A 20,480-nucleotide genomic window follows, 5' to 3' on the forward strand; every position below is an offset into this window, starting at 1 on the left:
ATTTATTTGTCTTTTCTATTTATTAATTTGAGAGTGATTGCTGCATGTTGGTGGATGCAGTAGTTTGGCGACGAGGCATCTCTCGCGAGCACAGTGCTTATATGTTGCAGGCGTTGGCGCGCGTCAGCGCTATAAAATAATTGTATATTTCATTTTGAGCCGACTTTATTCAAGTTATCCTTCTATTGTAGAATGATATATTGGCTATTCTGAACTAATAGATTTGGGGACAGAGTAATAACAACATGAATGGCAACAATATGGTAATAATGGGAATAGAAGGGTTGGTTCCACTGTTAATTTGTAGTCAGCGCTTTTTGTGTTAATTGAGGTCGGAAATGACATCTAGCTTTGTCTTTACCACAAAAAGGAACTGCATGCCTGTGCTCAGGTAGAATGCTGTTGTCACCAATGTCCCTGGTTGATTATATATAATGTTACTACACAAATACTGTGGAATATAATTGCCACTTTATTTTTATTTTATTTTTATTTCATTTTTAATTGTATGATCTTTTTTATTAGTGAACAGTGCATATATATTGTTTTTCATTGATGCTTAGAAATATTAAGTGGAATATTTTTTCTAATGTCTGTTATGTGATATAAGATGCACATAGAACAGCGGCATGGTTCTGGTAATTACCAGAGTAAAACAATAGTGTTATGTATTTAGACTTGCCGCCGTCTGTCAGTATGTCAAGTATTGACAGAGGGTAGGGAAGTGGAAGCCGCCTGCCGCTCTGTGTATTGATATGCTCAGATGGTTATTTGCATACTCTGCACCGGGATGAAGGTGCAGCATGTGTGCTGATGACGCTGAGCATTTCAGCTGAGGGCGGATGACTGAGAAGCCTGGCGTGTTTGTGTCCCTCAATCTCTGCACAATATGATATGCCGGCAGAGTGGGAATGGGTTAAACAGAACTAGACGCTTCCAGGCTCTGAGCATTGCGAATGGTGAGGGGGCGGGTCGGGGGAGTGTTCCGCTGCCCGCTCGCCTCTCGCTCCGTATATATAAGGTATGAGCTGCGCTGCCCGGGCCATGCCCACAGGCGAAGACATAGTGACAAAATGCGTATGGGCGTGACCGAGCAGCTGTACGCCACCACAGAGAGGGTTTGAGGTTTCCCGGGACCCGCCGCTGATACCGAGATCGTTTACGAGCTTAGGAATCCGGACTGCGGTGAGACAAGCATTGACCTCTGCTGGTGACATGATATGTGACATGATATAGCTTGATTGTGTACGTATGTTTTTTAAAGAATGTGCAAGAAGTTTTGCCTATTAAAATCAGTTTGCACTATGGATTGTGTTTCTGATCTCTTTTATATCTGAACTTGTGCTGGGAGGAGAATTGTTGAACTGGAGGTGTAATGTTGAGGAATCCTAGGAGCCAGTAACTAATAGATGTGCCTATACTCTTTTAGAATTTTGGTAAGTGTATTACCATTTTGAGAGTCACCGTGCGTGGAGTTTGTTCACACTGGCGGTTTGGTGAATGGCTTGGAGATGGACCTCTTCTTTTCCTTATGAACATTTAAGCTGAAATTTCCTATCCACATCTTAGGACTTTACACCCTGTTGGAATCTTTGGAATTTATGAACTGTTATTTTCCTATTTTCTGTTAAGTCGTGTTCCATTGAGCGCTGTCAATATAGTATATCTTATATTGCGAAGGATTAAGGAATTGTTTATACTATATATTTATATATATGATAGCAGCTTATAATTTGACAACCTGTTTTGAGCGCTGGGATCAGTGAGGAATATTTTTCTTAAATACTTTTCAGTGATATCTGTACTAGATTATTGGCTGTGTTGAGTTATTTTGAGGGGACAGCAAATTTACACTGTTATACAAGCTGTACACTCACTACTTTACATTGTAGCAAAGTGTCATTTGTTCAGTGTTGTCAAATGAAAAGGTATAATAAAATATTTAGAAAAATGTGAAGGGTGTACTCACTTTTGTGAGATACTGTAAATCCAATTGAGAATCTGTGACTAAACTTGAAAATTGCTCTTCACAGACACTCTCAATCCAATCTGACAGAACTTATTATTTTGCAGAGAAGAATGGGCAAAATATTCACTCTAGATGTGCAAAGTTGGTAGAGACATACCCATAAAGACTTGCAGCTGTAAATGCAGCTAAAGGTGGTTCTACAAAGTATTGACTTAGGGGGGTTGAATACAAATGCATGTCACACTTTTCAGATATTTAATTTGTGCAGTGGGTGGTCTTTAACCACTTCAGCCCCAGAAGAATTTACCCCCTTCTTGACCAGAGTACTTTTTTGCGATTCGGAACTGCGTCGCTTTAACTGACAATTGCTTGGTCGTGTGACGTGACTCCCAAACAAAATTGACTTTTTTCCCCCACAAATAGAGCTTTCTTTTGATAGTATTTGATCACCTCTGTTGTTTTTGTTTTTTTCGCTATAAACAAATAAATAGCGTCAATTTTGAAACAAACGCATTTTTTACTTTTTGCTATAATAAATATACCTAAAAAATATTTAAAACATTTTTTTTCCCTCAGTTTAGGCCGATACGTATTCTTCTACATATTTTTGGTAAAAAAAAAAAAAATCGCAATAATCACTTATTGATTGGTTTGCGCAAAAGTTATAGCGTCTACAAAATAGGGCATAGTTTTATGGCATTTTTATTGATATTTTTTTTACTAGTAATGATAGCGATCAGCGATTTTTATCGTGACTGCGACATTATGGTGGACACATCGGACAATTTTGACACATTTTTGGGACCATTGGCATTAATACAGTGTTAAATATGCAAAAAAATTGCATTTATTAATGTAAAAATGTCACTGACAGTGAAGGGCTTAACCACTAGGTGGCATTGTAGGGGTTAAGGGTGGAGGGGCTATGTGTAACACGTCACTGATCAGCACTTCCAATTGCACGGAGTGCTGATCAGTGACAGTGTCACTAGGCAGAACGGGGGATGCTCGTTTACATTAGCACCTCCCCGTTCTTCCTCACCGTGAGACGATTGTGGGTATCCCTACGGACAACAAGTCTGTGGGACCCGTGGTCAATGTTACTGAGCTCCCAGCGGGCGCACGCGCGAGCCGCCTCTTAAAGGGCAGCTTACAGGTACGTTAATCTGCTGCAGTATGTCTGCGTGAGGCGGTCGGGAAGCTGTTAAGAGGTTAAAGACATTCAGGCAAAAGTACCTGTAACAAAGCTGTGGGCAGGCATGCAACTGCTGTTTTGCTTAAAATATGTAAATAACCAAAACCATAAATACAGTGCCTTCATACCACTTGAAATGCTCTAAATTTTGTCATGTTACAACCAAAAACTTAAATGTATTTTATTGGGAAGTTGTGTGATAGACCAACACAAAGTGGCACATAATTGTGAAGTGGAAGAAAAATGATAAATGGGTTTCAACGTTTTTTGTTTTTTTTTTATATCTGAAAAGTGTGGTGTGCATTTGTATTCAGCCCCCTTTACTCTGATAACCCTAACTAAAATCTAGTGGAACCAATTGCCTTCAGAAGTCACCTAATTAGTAAATAGAGTCCACCTAAGTGTAATTTAATCTCGGTATAAATGCAGCTGTTCTGTGAAGCCTTCACAGGTTTGTTAGAGAACTTTAGTGAACAAACAGCATCATGAAGGCCACGGAATACACCAGACAGGTCAGGGGTAATGTTGTGGAGAATTTTAACCACTTAAGGGCTGAGCCTCTTTCTGAGATTTGTTGTTTAAAATTTAAAAACTGTTTTTTTTGCAAGAAAATTACTTAGAACCCTTAAACATTATACACCCCCAAACAGTAAACATCCCTTGTAATAGAAAAAAGCATGACAGGACCGCTCAAATGTGAGATCTGGGGTCAAAAAGACCCCAGATCTCATATTTACACTAAAATGCAATAAGAAAAAAAAAATGTAATTTAGGAAGAAAAAAAAAGGCCCTTTAAAAGCTATGGACAGAAGTGACATTTTGATGTCCTGCAATGATATGGAGACGGTTGGGGCCATCTTTCTCGCACTCGTGTCCATGTCAGGCCACACAAAGTATCTGATTGCCTCCGCCGCTGTCGACGGCTCCAGTAGAGGCACCGGATTGCGGCAGGAGCAGCCGCAGAGACCACGTTCATCTTAAACCGGACCGCTCACTGAAGAAGAGGATACCGGGGTTATGGCAGCTAGCTGCTGCCATAACAATGATATTCTGCTTCAAACAGTCAATGTATAACAACTGTGGCCAGTCCAGAAGCTGTTAAAGCAGGGTTAGGTTATACAAAATATCCCAAACTTTGAACATCTCATGGAGTACTGTTCAATCTGTCATTTGAAAATGGAAAGAGTATGGCACAACTGCAAGCCTACCAAGACATGGCCATCCACCTATACTGACAGGCAGGGCAAGGAGAGCATTATTTAGAGAAGCAGCCAAGAGGCTTGTGGTAACTCTGGAAAAGTTTCAGAGATCCACAGCTTAGATTGGAGAATCTGTCCACAGGACACTCCACAAATCTGGCTTTTATGGAAGAGTGGCAAGAAGAAAGCTATTGTTGAAAGAAAGCCATAAAAAGTCTTGTTTGCAGTTTGCGAGAAGCCATGTGGGGGACAGAACAAACATGTGGAAGAAGGTGCTCTGGTCAGATGAAGTCAAAATGTAACTTGTTGGCCTAAAAGCAAAACGATAATGTGTGGCAGAAAACTAACACTGCACGTCACCCTGAACACTAGGGGTGCAATGGATCGGCACCGATCCGTGATCCGAATAGGTCACCCCGCTCAGATCAACACACGCTGCAGAGCGCTCCACGGTCTCGGCCTTAGGAAAGGCTGCGGCTTCAGCCTAGTTCCAGAGCGGTGGCCATCTTGGTGTACCCGTCGGCGTTTACAATGTGATCGCTCCGTCAAATGACGGATCGATCACTTGTAAACAAACATGACGACGCTGGTTCCTCTCTCCCATCTCTGTACAAATCTGTACAGTGGAGGGGAGAAATCAGATGGCAGCAGTGCTGTGTGCTGCATCTGTAGTGCCCACAGCGCTGCTCTGTGACAATTGCAGTCACAGCCATCCCTGCAATACCCTGCCAATAACCTGCCAATAACCTGCCAATGCCAATACTCGGCAATAACCTGCCAATGCCAATACTCGGCAATAACCTGCCAATACTCGGCAATACCCTCCCAATACTCGGCAATACTCATCCATGCTCAGCCAATATTACATTGGGCGAGATGATGTGGATATTACAGTGGGGGAGATGTATATTACAGTGGGGAGAGTGTGGACATTACAGTGGGGACTATATGGTGGTGGAATTTTCAGGTTTTCAAATTCAATTATTATTATTTGCTGATCCAAAAAATGATCTGATCCGTGACTCTGATCCGAGATATGATCCGATCTATGAGTTTTTTGATCCATTGCACCCCTGCTGAACACACCATCCTCACCGTTAAACATGATTGTGGCACCATCATGTCGTGAGGATGCTTTGCTTCAGCAAGGACAGGGAAGCTGGTCAGATTTGATGGGAGGATTGATAGAGCCAAATACATGGCAATCTTAGAAGAAAAACTGTTAGAATCTGCAAAAGACTTGAGACTGGGGCAGAGGTTCACCTTCCAGCAGGATAACGCCTCTAAATATACAGCCAGAGCTAAAATGGAATGTTTTAGATCAAAGCATATTCATGTGTTAGAATCTAAACTTAAATCCAATTAAGAGTCTGTGTCAAGTCTTGAAGATTACTGTTCACAGATGCCCTCCATGCAATCTGACAAAGCTATTTTGCAATGAAGACTGGTCAAAAATTTCTCTCTGGATGTGCAAAGCTGGTAGAGAATATCCAAAAAGACTTGCAGCTGTAATTGCAGCAAAAGGTGATGCTACAAATTTTTGAGGGGGCTGAATACAAATGCAGGCCACATTTTTCAGATATTTATAAAAAAAAAAAAAAAAAAAAACAAATTGAAACCCATTTATTATTTTCCTTCCACTTCACAATTATGTGGCACTTTGTGTTGGTCTATTACATAAAATCCCAATAAAATATAGTCACATTTTTGCAACAAACAAACAACACTCGCGTTGCTTAAATTTGTTAGTGTATCTAAATATATATAACATTTTTCATTTTGGGTTTAATATCACTTGAACACTTTGGAAAAAAATGGACTTTATAATTGTGGTAAAAATTTCACTATGTGAAAACACATGAAACATTATAAATATGGGTTACTGCATATTCATGGGAGTAAAAGGGCCCCGTATCCTAATGATAAAGAAGTTCGGGTTGTTATGGCTGTGCAGGAACTTAGTATACCAGTAACATCTGGGAGATAAGTGGAGACCCAGAACAGAAAATACAACCTGGTGTGGACACAACTTTTATCTTAGGGGTTTTTAGGGGTATATTTAAAAAGTGGTGAATGTGACTTTCACCAAATATTTACTGGCGGTAATTCAATCGTCAGTCATTTAAAAAAAAAAAAAAAACATGTATGTGGAAGATTAACCGGCAGTGAATGTTTAGTGAAAGTAATATTAAAGAGGAAGTAAACCCTGATGAGTTTACTTCCTCTTTTATTCCCTGCAAAAGGTAAAGTATAATGGACTACTATGCATCGCATAGTAGTCCATTATGTGTCACTTACCTGACACAGGAGCCAGCGATGTCACCGCTGTCCCCTGTAGTCCGGCGCATCCTTCTTCTCGGTGGGTCTCGCCGCTCCGCCGCTGTCATTCGGCGAAGCCGTCACTCCCGCACATGCGCACGGGAGCCGCCAGGCATGCGCCATAGACAGCGGTGCCTGTCTTTCAGTAAATATCTCCTAAACCGTGTCTTATTCTAGGCTTACCTGTAGGTCAAAGTGTGTTGTAAGGGTTTACAACCACTTTAACTGCTCTATAAATATACCCCTTATTGTATAAGCCTCAGATATGTTGTTCCTCGCCATTTTCTTGCTTTCTTTATTTTCTGTTTTTGCTGATTCTCCCATGATGCTTCACTCTTTGGTTAAGAAGCACTATCGGACTGCTTAAAGTGAAATTCTGTAATCGATCTAACTAATCCTGAAACTGCTCCCCCCCCCCCTTCTAACACCTATTGTATATTCATAACCCTATGGAAGAAAGATGTACAGCATGGTTTCTCAACCAGGGTTCCTCCAGAGGTTGCTAGGGGTTCTTTGATCATTGAGTAATTTCTGCCTCTCGGATAAGTGACCACTAACACCACTGATATTTTTACCTATCTGTAAGGGGGAAATTCTTTCCAATTACCACAAGTGCAATCTTCCCACTAACCATCACACTAGTGTATCATGATTTGTAGATCAAGTAATTTTTAGCAGGGGTTCCCTGAGACTGGAAAGTTATTTCAAGGGTTGAGAAAGGCTGATGTACAATATATGTGTACCTATTTTCAATCTGCTCCTGTTTGGTCATGTGATTAGCTCCCCTCTTTCTGCTAGCAGAGACCTCAGACAGTGGAAGGCCCATAGTAAGCCTATGGATGACAACCTCTCAGGCATTCCAGATTGTGTTAGTGCATGCTCTTCTCCCCTGGAGCCAGTTATGGCTGACATAGGGGAGATCACGTGACCAGACCAGAGCGGCCTGAGAATAGGTATGTATATGCATCTATATTCAACAGGGTAGTTAGTATAAGTGTTAAAGGGTAGGGAATCAGTTTTAAAATGAGTTTGATCAATCCCCAATTTCTACTTTAAAGGCAGAAGATTGCTCACAGCAGATGTAGCCACTCATTTTATAACTAGGAGATTGGGCTGCAGCTATACATTTAGATTTTGAGTTCCTGGTCATTGGTTGTTGTTTTTGGTCATTCCATTATGGGCCCTGAGTTGCTGGGCTATTAATCTAAATGTGCTTACTGAAAACGTAAATAACAGAGATTGTACATTGCAACAGATAACAAAGAGCACCTGGTAACTAGTGTGGCTTTTAAGGCTGGGTTGTGATTGACTGATCATTTTTAACATTGTTGACTTGTGCCTCCTGCCACAGAGTGAAGAGAAGAACCGGCAGCTGCAAGAGTGGCTAGAGGATGCCAAACAGAAATTACAACAGACCCTGCAGAAAGCAGAGACTCTCCCGGAGATTGAAGCTCAGCTAGCACAGCGAGTGGCGGCTCTCAGCAAGGTATCTATACTTACACACTGTCTAATCAGAGCACACAGTAGGAAGAAGCCAGAAAATCTTTCATAATAAGTACTTTTCTTTACAAGAGAAGCAAGAATTAGAACAAATGCATAGGGTATCTTTTCTTACATCTTTTTTGTGTTGATGTTATTAATTAATAGACATAGAAACATTTTGTTTGTTGATAATGAATATTGCACAATCACCACTTGCAGTCAGGAGATGACAAGCTCCAAATATTTAAACTAGCATTCTGGCGCTTCAAAACTGCCCATTTTGTAAAAAAAAGATTTGACAAAGAAAGATTAGATTATACTGTGTCATAGTTCAATTATCCAAAATCTGGGCTTTCTTAGTGGAAAGCTTAGCATGCTTTTCAAACTGAGGTTCACTGATATATCTTGTATAAAGCCTAATTCTGTTATTTTTTAGTCTTGGAAGCCATTTTAAGTACGGCAGCTATATGTCCAGTTATAAAATGGCACCAGGAATCACCAACCTGCAAATGGACACACCAGCTATGGTGTGTCCAGGTGCATTTGCAGGTTGGTGTTTCCGGCTATCGATATTTCTTCCACACATTAATCCCCAGGTTGCAACAATAACATCAGATGATTTAGATATGCGGCCCACAAACTTTTGGGCTGCAGGGACCGTTTCATGGCAGCCAATTTTCCTAGCGCATAGGGGGAGGGGGGATTCGTCATGCTGGGGGAGGATAGTGGTTGTGGTGGAAAGGTCGGGGATGGGATACTCATGAAGTCTGTCCTCAGTCCCCTTCATACCACAACACCCCTTTGCAGCACAGCCCACCTTTATATCACAGTCCCGCTTTAAAGAAGTCCCACAGTGTCCTCAGTTTCCCTTCACATCACAGCCCCTCTTTACATTACAGTGCCCCTTTCCATTAATGTAATGGGGACTGCTCTGTAAAGGGGACACTGTAATGTAAAGGGGGGCTGTGCTATAAAGGGGACTCTACTGTAAAGTGGGCACCGTGATATAAAGGGGACTGCACTGTAAAGGGGCAGAAGATAGATTACAGAAAATATAGCTGTCTCCACGTAAAAGAGGACATGCTCTAAGCCTGTCAGCATGCTCCAGACAATCCTTTACTAAGTAGCAGCAAACAAATACTCTTGCGCATAAGTGTGATGTCTGGGTGGTCTAATGTTCAAAGGCTAATTCCTCAGGTCTTGCTGCCCTCCAGGATAGGAGTATCCTAGCAATTAAGAGATGGAATAAAGAAAAGAGAGCGAATCAGCCTTCTGCATTTTCTTTAGTAAATGTATTTATAAAAACAGGTTAAACACTACTCACAAACATGTGAATTTAATTTGTTTTGTAAAAAGCCTCCACAGTCTCCAGGTGGTGAAGGAGGGGACTTAAAGATCACTGCTGGCTGATATGTTTCAAATGTATACCTTCTTCCTCAGTAGGGATGAGCCGAACACCCCCCGGTTCGGTTCGCACCAGAACTTGCGAACGACCCCCGCGTTCGAAACGAACGTTAGAACCCCATTGAAGTCTATGGGACTCGAACGTTCGAAATGGAAAGTGCTAATTTTAACGGCTAATATGCAAGACAGTGTCCTAAAAAGGGTTTGGGGACCTGCCTCCTGCCTCAGGGGACATGGGTCACTGCAAAAAAAAGTTTTAAAAACTGCCGTTTTGGCGGGAGCACTGATTTTAATGACGATTAAAGTGAAAAAAAAAGGTGAAATATTCCTTTAAATATGGTGCCTGGGGGGTGTCTGTAGTATGCCTGTGAAGTGCCACGTGTTTCCCGTGTTTGGAACAGTCCCTGCACAAAATGACATTAAACGGAAATAACACCATTTAAAACTGCTTGCGGTTTTAATGTTATATCTGGTTCCTGCAATATGGTTGAAAATCATTCAGAAAAATGGCATGGGTAGCCCTCCCTGCCCATTACCAGCCTATTTGGGTCTTGTACGCATATTAAGGGGAACCCCGTACCCATATTAAAAAAAGGAAATGCGTGTGGCCCCCAGGCCCTATATACTCAGAACAGCAGTATACAGGCGGTGCAAACAAGACAGGGACTGTGTAGGTTTGTTGTGTTAAGTTGAATCTGTTTGTAATTTTCAACCGGTACATTTTTAAAGTGTAGCTCCAGTCAAACAAACTATTTTTAAGCTTTTTGGAAAACATAGGGAAGGGTTATCACCCCTGTATAATTTGTTTTGTCGTCCATCTTTTTTCATCTCACTTGCTGCTGTCTCCTTGCGTTTGCAAGTAGGAGATGTTTGTAAGTTGGATGTTTGAAAGTAGGGGCCTGCCCTATATTATAGCGGTATGTACTGGGTACAGAGCACGCAGACAGCACGCACTATCTCCTAACGCTACTGACTGCAAGCTCTATTATTAACCACTTGACCACTGGGCACTTAAACACCCTTAATAACCAGACCAATTTTCAGCTTTCGGTGCCCTCACATTTTGAATGACAATTACTCAGTCATGCAACACTGGACCTATAGGAAATGTTTGTCCTTTTTTTCACACAAATAGAGCTTTCTTTTGGTGGTATTTAATCACCTCTCAGTTTTTTATTTTTTGTGCTATAAAAGAAAAAAGACCGAAAATTCTGCGAAAAAATGAATTTTTCTTCGTTTCTGTTATAAAATTTAGCAGATTAGTAATTTTTTCTTCATAAATTTTGGCCAAAATTCATACTACTACATATCTTTGGTAAAAATAAGTACAAATTGGTGGATATTATTTGGTCTTTGTGAAAATTATAGAGTCCACAAGCTATGGTGCCAATATCTGAAAATTGATCACACCTGAAGTACTGACGGCCTATTTCCTTTTTTTTTTTTTTTCCCACAAAATTGTCATATTATCAGGTTATTTCACACACACAGCATATGCATACCAAAAGACCCTGGAGAATACAATGGTGGTCGTTGCAAATTTTTATCTCACACGGTATTTGCACAGCAATTTTTCAAGCGCGTTTTTTGGGGGGAAAAAACAGTTTTGTGCTTAAAAAACAAACAAAAAAAAACAGTAAAGTTAGCCCAATGTTTGCATAAAGTGAAAGATGAAGTTATGCTGAGTAAATAGATATCAAACATGTCACTCTTCAAAATTGCACATGCCCGTGGAATGGCGCCAAACGTCGCTACTTAAAAAATCCCCATAGGCGACGCTTAATTTTTTTTTTACTGGTTACATGTTTTGAGTTGCAGAGGAGGTCTAGGACTAGAATTATTGCTCTCGCTCTAACGTTCTCGGCGATACCTCACATGTGTGGTTTGAACACCGTTTTCATATGTGGGCGGGGCTTACGCATGCGTTCGCTACTGCATGCGAGCACATGGGGACATGGGCGCTTTAAAATTATTTTTTTTTTTTTCATTGTTCATTTTACTTTATTTATTTTAGTTTGACATTTTTTTCCCCAAAAATATATTTTTGATCACTTTTATTCCTATTACAAGGAATGTAAACATCCCTTGTAATAGGAATATGGGGTGACAGGTCCTCTTTACAGTGAAATCTGGGGGTCAATATGACCCCACATCTCACCTCTAGGCTGGGAAGCCTGAAATAAAAAATAAAAAAAAGATTCTGGCTTTGATCGTACTGGCGAGTTTGTAGAAGCACCGGAGGGCGGTGAGGGGTGGGGGGCGTCTATGGCTGGGTATTTCAGGGTATCACCGAGTATGGCTGGGTATCTCCGAGTATGGCTGGGTATGGCAATTTATGGCAGGGTATTGCAGAGTATTGGCGGGGTATTGGCGGGGTACTACAGAGTAATAGCAGGGTACTGCAGAGTATTGGGGGGTACTCCAGAGTAATGGCAGGGTACTGCAGAGTAATGGGGGTTACTGCAGAGTAATGGGGGTACTGCAGAGTAATGGCAGGGTACTCCAGAGTAATGGCAGGGTACTGCACTGCAGAGTAATGGCGGGGTACTGCAGAGTAATGGCGGGGTACTGCAGAGTAATGGCGGGTACTGCAGAGTATTGGGGGGTACTGCAGAGTATTGGGGGGTACTGCAGAGTAATGGGGGGTACTGCAGAGTAATGGCAGGGTACTGCAGAGTAATGGCAGGGTACTGCACTGCAGAGTAATGGCGGGGTACTGCAGAGTAATGGCGGGGTACTGCAGAGTAATGGCGGGGTACTGCAGAGTAATGGCGGGGTACTGCAGAGTAATGGCAGGGTCCTGCAGAGTATGCACTGGTATTGCAGAGTATTGGCAGGGAATTGAGGGGTTAAATTCGGTGAGCAGCGATGTGGGCACTGCAGATGCAGCCCACATTGCTGCTGACACCGATCTCTTTCCCCTCCGCTGTACCGATCGGTACAGAGAGGGGAGGGAGGAACCGGCGCCATAACATGACGCCGGTTTGTTTACAAGTGATCACTCCGTCATTTGACGGAGCGATCACGTGGTAAACGGCCGCGACGAGCGGCCGTTTACCGTGATCCGTGATGCAGGACCCGGCGGTCACGGATGCTCTCGAGTGCGCGCCCCAGGGGGCGCGCGAGAGCAGAATTCTGGGAGGCCGTTAATTAACGGCCTCTCAGAGTTAAACAACCGCCCTAAAGCCGTTAATTGGCAATGGGCAGTTGTTAAGTGGTTAAAGCTAGATCACTAGCTATATAGGTGAGGTGAATATAGTGGTGTATACTGCGGTCAGGGCACAGACAACAACCACTACACAGCAGCAAGATAGGAAATCAGCCAAAAACGTGTTGAAGGTACACAGAACACCCACTGCTTCAGATGCTAACACACTACACGAGGCCGCCTCAAAGGCGGCCTTATATAGTGTGGGGCGTGCACTACACAGCCTGAGCTATGATTGGCCACAGGCAGGATGCCTGTGGCCAATCATGGCTCTCCTCGCTGCTGGCGCTACGATTGGCCAAGCATGCGGGGTCACAGTGCATGCTTGGCCAATCATGAGCCAGCAATGCACTGCGCCACCGCAGTGCATTGTGGTCCGCGCGCGCGCCACTCGAATTTTGACGCGAACGGCCCAAACGTTCGGAATTCGCCGAACAGCCAATGTTCGAGTCGAACACGAAGCTCATCACTATTCCTCAGAGTGTACCTAGATTGACTGCCACCATTTGGAGGCTTTTTAGAAAACAAATTATCGTCACATGTTTGCGAGTAGTGTTTAATCTGTTTTTACAAATAACTGTACTAAAGGATAATGCACATGGCTGGTGCACCCTCTTTTCTTTATTCCATTCTTTGCCAAGTGTTCTGTGGATTTCAGTGTGATTCCCAAGAGTTGGGAAGTGTAAGCATGGGACCAGAATTGAAGATTGTTTCTTTGTAAAGTAGATATTAATTGTTCATATAAGTAAACGCAGTGGCATTCAGATTTTTAGCAATCACAAACATCAAAAAAAGGGTATTTTTTTTATTTTTTACTTCTTCTAAAAAAAATAAAAAGTAAAAAATAACTGTATTAAAATCTGTTATGAAATGTAAATCCTTGTCTGCCCCATGTAAAATTATGTATAATACAGTAGAATAGATTACAAACAAAAGAAATAATTTTTGCACTGTCATTTGGGGATTAGGGAGAAAATGCCTATAGACTGGAGTGGTTAGGCAGACCAGTTGTTTAAGAAAAAAATGTAGCTTTATCTGTAATGCTGCAATGAGCATTTAAAGCTTTGCCTAAATACAATCCTATCTCTGCAAATTAAGTAATGCAACAGGCCTCCCCCATCTCGATAAATGGACAACTATAGTAACTAAACTTTGTTTTCAAAATGATATAGTTAAGGTCTGAGACCAAATGATTGCCCTATCTAAATTGCTGTTGTAGTGCGATTCTTTTTTCACCCAACTCTTGGCTAGAAAGCTACCATGGGAAAATGTTCTGCAATGTTTAGCCCTTTTATTTTCAATAATTGTTTGCTTGTGTATAACTAACTTTGTAACTTAATTTTTGTAAATTTGTGTATATGCACAGCACTGCAGAGATATTGAATAAGCTGTTTTTTGATTGTTGACACTAAAGAGGGCAGTGCATACCAATCTGCTGAAGAGCAAAATTTGCTGACTAGAAGTATCAAGAGCAAGGTTAAGCGGTGACATTGGGCATGAGCTTGTTCATGCTGTTTTTTGTTGTGCCCTCTGTCTGGATCTGTGGGGCATCCTCAAATGGAAGGTAGAGTAGCACAAGGTCTCCAACATCCACCAGCTCCATGATGTCATCATGGAGGAGTGGAAGAGGAGTGGCAACCTGTGAAGCTCTGGTGAACTCCATACCCAAGAGGGTTAAGGCAGTGCTGGAAAATAATGATGGCCACACAAAATATTGACACTTTGGGCCCAATTTGGACTTTTTCACTTAGGAGTGTATTTACTTTTGTTGCCAGTGGTTTAGAAATTAATGGTTGTGTGTTGAGTTAATCTGAGAGGACAGCAAATTTACACTGTTATACAAGCTGTACACTCACTGCTTTACATTGTAGCAAAGTATCATTTCTTCAGTGTTCTCACATGAAAAGATATAATAAAATATTTATGAAAATGTGAGGGGTATACTCACTTTTGTGAGATAGTGTGTGTGTGATTAAGTGAGTGAGTGAGTGAATATATATATATATATATATATATATATATATATATATATATCTCAGGGGCACCCCTCCTTGACCCCAGGACCGGTCGCAACACATATGTATCAGTTTGTGGAGTGATCCCACAACCGATCAGCCTCTGAAGCCATGCAGCCCTCTGCGGAAACAGCAGTGGCCGCGACTAAGATGGCGCCCGCCCTCAGCCTCAGAGACACGTTGCAGAACATAACAGGGACTACACAGGGTGATCCCACATCCCCCGAAGGCATAGCCCAGGCGGTAGTGGCTCTTCTCACACCAACGCTGTCGGCTACGATCGATGCTGCAGTACAAAGGGCATTAGATCAATTTCACATTGAACTGCAAAGCCAGGCACAGCGCTTAACACAAACAGAGGAAAGAATCTCTTTGCTAGAAGAAGACACTACGACACAGTCTTTGACTCTCGCAAGCCTCACCCAAGCAAATTGAGAAATCTGGGAAAAATTTGACGATTTAGAAAATTGTTCAAGAAAAAACAACCTTAGGGTTATTGGACTACCAGAATCTATATCAGCTACCCAACTTGTGGAAATTTGTGCTAAAAATATCCCTGAACAACTGGGACTTCGCACGCCATGCATCATGAGAACGCGCTCACAGAATAGGCCAACACACGGAGCAAAGAACCAAACCCAGACCAGTTATAGTCAGGTAACTCAATTATGCTGATAAGAATGCCATCCTACAGAAATTCCGTAGTCAAGGGGCTCTATCTATCGATGACACAGAACTATTATTATTTGCTGATTATTCTGTGGAGGTGATGAAACAACGAAAAGCATTTTCTTCTGTTTGCTCCACTCTATTCAACAATCACGTCAAATTTACTTTGGCATATCCAGCAACTCTGCACGTTATATACACCTCAGGGGCGCGCCACTCCTTCTCATCCCCAGCTGAAACGGAGCACTACATTAACCACCCTACGGATATGGATACAGCACAGAATAACCTTGCTAACAACTCAAGAGGCTCTCAAAATCCCCGGATTCCACGCCGCACTCAGTCCACCCCAGAAAAACCCCCATACTAGCGTAGTTGATCTACTAAACATCCTAATCACTCAGAAATTCGCTGAACTAAGAAGGACGATCGCTGAGTGCTTGTCAACGACCAGGAGATGGTAACTTAAACCCTGTATTTTTGGGGTTTTTCCTTTTTTTCCTCGCTTTTAGTTAAGGACATAATGTTTTTTATAATATGTTTGTTGCATGTTATGATTGTAGATTGTAATAGAGGTATCTGCTGTACCCGTAATATATTATAGCTTCTCAAACTGGGCTGCCCGCTTATTCTCTTATGGGTATAAAACTGACTTAAAATTTAGTCCTCCGCAGTAGGACTGTACATTTTCATTATGGCCAGGTCCACTGTACCCATCTTTCCTTTCCCATGCCCTTGTAATCCACATCTGTGAAAGCAGCTTCCTAAACCTTCCCCTTCCATCCCCCCTTTCCCCTACCCTCTCTTCCCTCTTCCCCCCCCCCCCCCCCGATGATATACTACCATTTTCAGAAGAGGGAAGAGTATCAAGCGGGAACTCTGTATAGGTGTAGGCTATCATGCGGAAAAAAAGTCGGTATGCTCTACTAGGTGTGATTCCTACCTGGCTTCGATCTCCCCAACCCAATCCTGCTTGTTTCTTCGAATTTTGAATTTATTTGAATATGTTGTCTGGTTTACATATTTATCGCTGGAGGCTTCCCGGCCTATGTGCACCCCCCACGCCACCCTTACTCTAATCACCAGGGGTTTAACCGTTATAGCAGTATTAGTTCAAATCCCAACTAAATGGCAATGGCTCTTCAAGATAAAAGGGATCACTTAAAAAATTATTTACTAGAATGTCAAGGGGCTCCATTCTCCAAATAAACGCATGCAAATTCAACGACATTTAAAACGACTCAGTGCTGATGTGGCCCTCCTCCAGGAGACCCATCTATCTTCCGATGATTTACCACGGCTACGGAAGCTATGGGTAGGTGAGGTTTATGGATCTCTTGCGGTGGGTCGCAAAGCCGGAGTACCTACATAAAAACCTGAAATATACTGTCCAAGAGGTCCGGGAAGATTCGGAGGGTCGCAAACTCACACTACGTCTTACACTGGCAGAAAAAGAAAGAAAAGAAATGCCAGGGACGCGGTGCGTGGCGACTTATATAGGGACAAGGGGCAGGGTCACAGGTTGAAGTCACATGGTGACCCCACCCCCTTATGATGTCACAGTCCCAGCATCCTCCGGGACTGTGACATCGTAAGGGGCGGGGTCACCATTTGACATCACCCGGTGACCCCGCCCCTTGTCCCTATATAAGTCGCCGCGTCCCTGGCATTGCGGCCGGAGAGAGCGTCGAGTCAACATCTCCAGAAGAAGAAGAAGAACGGAAGGCGGCGGCAGCGATAGAAGACCGGGCCACCGCAAAAGAGCTAGCAGAAGATAGCGGAGGAGTCCGGCGAGAAGACTCCCGAAGACGGAAGACCCCTGGAGCTGTGCAATAAACTATTTTAACCCTTGTGTGTTGTGTTTTTTTGTACATTTTTTTTCACAGGTGAATGGGTAGGGGTACATTGTACCCCATGCTCATTCACATAGGGTGGGGGGCCAGGATCCAGCGGGCCCCCTTATTAAAGGGGGTTTCCGGATTCCGATAAGCCCCCCCCCCGCAGACCCTGACAACCAACAGCCAGGGTTGTCGGGAAGAGACCCTTGTCCTCATCAACATGGGGACAAGGTGCTTTGGGGTGGGGGGGGCGCGCGGCCCCCCCTTCCCCAAGGCACCCCCCATGTTGAGGGCACGCAGCCTAGTACGGCTCAGCAGGGGGGGGGGCTCGCTCGTCCCCATCCCCTTTCCTGACCAGCCAGGCTGCGTGCTCGGATAGGGGTCTGGTATGGATTTTGGGGGGGACCCCACGCCATTTTTTTCGGCGAAAGGGTATTGGTGGGAATGCAATTCGGATCCCCGCACCAGTGTCAACCCGGCCAGCGATGCTTGTCGCTTATTTGGAAAGGAAAAGAAACATTTTTCTTTTCCCAATGCAAGCCAGCTCGGCGCTGGCTCCCGTGACAGAGCTCGTAGGGTGTCAATCTCGCCGCTAGAAGATTGACACAATATCGCGGTCACCTACTGTATGACAAAAGTGATGTCCTAGCCCTAAATTCCTGATTAGCCACTAAATGGAATACATCCTCACTATTTACCTTAGCCACTCGCCATATTACATACTTGGGGATTCATATAGGTTGGGATCCTTCCTCCTTGTATGCTTTTAATTTTCCACCACTAATTACAAAAATTGTAAAGAAGTTGGAAGCATGGGCGACCCTCCCTCTCTCGCTTTTTAGGAGATGCCACCTATTCAAAATGGTGTAATTTGCAAAAATTGTTGTATCCAATGCATACTATACCGCTTCTACTGAAGCATTTAGATATACAAAAGCTGCATAAATCGATAAACTCCTTCTTGTGGGCCGGCAAAAAGCCACTCATAGCTCTTCAGAATCTCTGCCTTCCGAAGTCCGAAGGAGGGGCAGGGTTACCCAATATTCGTTTCTATAATATATCATGTCTACTTAGATAGGGTTTGGATTGACTGTCAGGAAAATCCCGCTATTCAAATCATAGACTTGAGGAAGCCTTGGTACACCCATATACTCTCTTAGCGGTTTTCCACTCCACATTAAAGAAACTTCCTGCACATTTCAAATCAAATATTCTTATTAGGGACATAAGGAGACTGCTGGGGCTACCCTTGAGTATTTCGAGTCATTTATCTATGCAAGGAAACCCCATGTTAATCCCCTTTACTATGTACTCAGCTTTTAAAATCTAGGGGTCACGTGGACTCACAACTGTTGGCTCATTATTTGGAAACAAACCGGGACAATTTAAGTCCTATCAGGATCTCTCACGAGAATTTTCCCTGCCACCAACCCATACGTTTCATCACCATCAGCTACTTATCTCTGAGCCTGCCACGGACCCCAAACTAACCCCCTTCAAAAATCCTATCTGGATGTGGTGCTCCAAAATGATGACTATTCCATTTCCAAGCTCTATCCCCACCTTATTGACCATCAAATGAGCAAATACCATCTTGCTCCTTTCATAAGTGGTCCTCCATATTTAAGAACAGTGATCTGACAGAAAAGATTGTACAAAGCCATAAACATATATTAAGTCTCATCACAACGGAAACATGGAGGGAAACTCACTTCAAAATTATCCATAGAGCCTACTATACTTATCGCACTAACATTTCTGATCCTACTCAAGCTCTATGCCCTTGGTGCTCCACCCCTCGCCCTACATTGCTGCATCGTTTATGGGAGTGCTCCTCAATAGCCAAGTTTTGGGACTCAGTACTCAACTACATTGCCAAGGTAAACAACAATGCTAGATTAATCAAAGACGCACTTCTGTGCCAATTCGGATGTGATCCACAACCCACCACCTCAATATCAAGGAAAACGACTCTTACGCATTGGCCCCATCTATGACTTCTAGCAGCTCAGAGAATGGTCATGTCCCACTGGATCAACAAAAATCCACCCTCCTTACGCTCCATAAAACAAACACTACAATCGCTGTTCCACATCAAAAGACTGGATACATTATTAGAGAACATCTGCTCCAATGTCCGTTTCTTTGCTAGATGGAAAAGATATATTGAATACACGTTCACCACTGACGAGATTTCATCCATAATCCATCCATTTCGATATACAGATTGGTATTTGAAACGTAATATCACTAACTCCCTGGGAAAACTCAAAATAAGGAACTCAACTGACCCCCCCCCCCAATCCACACCCACCGGGATCCCCGTTATATAACCCCAATTATCTGGAGAAACTCCGCAACCATAACCCCTTGACATAGGAAATTGGCCATTCTCTACCAATACGGTACAACCAGTTTAACGCACTTAAAATCATATAGGTCAGCTTTTGCTAATGGTTTAACCACTTAAGCCCCGGACCAATTGTCAGCCTAAGGACCAGAGGTCTTTTTACAATTTCACACTGCACGGCTTTAACTGGTAATTGCGCGGTCATGCAGTGTTGTACCCAAACGAAATTTGCGTCCTTTTCTTCCCACAAATAGAGCTTTCTTTTGATGGTATTTGATTGCCTCTGCGATTTTTATTTTTTACAATATAAAAGGAAAAAGACTGAAAATTTTGAAAAAAAAAGATATTTTCTACTTTTTGTTATAAGAAAAACCAAATAAACTCAATTTTAGTCATACATTTAGGCCAAAATTTATTCAGCCACATGTCTTTAGTAAAAAAAAGTCAATAAGCGTATATTTATTTGCACAAAAGTTATAGCGTCTACAAACTAGAGTACATTTTCTGGAATTTACACAGCTTTTAATTTATGACTGCCTATCTCATTTCTTGAGGTGCCAGAATGGCAGGGCAGTACAAAAGCCCCCAAAATGACCCCATTTTGGAAAGTAGACACCCCAAGGAAATTGCTGAGGGGCATCTTGAACCCACTGAATATTTTTTTTTTGTCCCAAGTGATTGAATAATGACAAAAAAAAAAAAGTTTACAAAAAGTTGTCACTAAATGATATATTGCTCACACATGCCATAGTTATATGTGGAATTGCACCCCAAAATTAATTCTGCTGCTTCTCCTGAGTACGGGGATACCACATGTGGGGGACTTTTTGGG

At 42.6% G+C, this 20,480-nt stretch overlaps 1 protein-coding gene across 2 annotated transcripts in view; it reads left to right on the forward strand.

Annotated features, from left to right (window-relative positions):
• The window catches only part of PPFIA3 (PPFI scaffold protein A3), a gene marked incomplete at its 3' end in the record, with an annotated part of 942,579 nt that overhangs the window by 565,836 nt on the left and 356,263 nt on the right, over positions 1-20,480 (forward strand). For both annotated transcript variants that reach the window (XM_077467171.1, XM_077467170.1), the window contains 1 exon segment: positions 8,034-8,168. In XM_077467171.1, coding sequence (XP_077323297.1) covers positions 8,034-8,168 — 135 coding nt within the window.

The sequence above is a fragment of the Lithobates pipiens genome, unplaced genomic scaffold, assembly GCF_037356315.1.
Source record: "Lithobates pipiens isolate NorthernLeopardFrog02 unplaced genomic scaffold, aLitPip1_a1.2 Scaffold_48, whole genome shotgun sequence".
Lineage (NCBI taxonomy): Eukaryota > Metazoa > Chordata > Amphibia > Anura > Ranidae > Lithobates > Lithobates pipiens.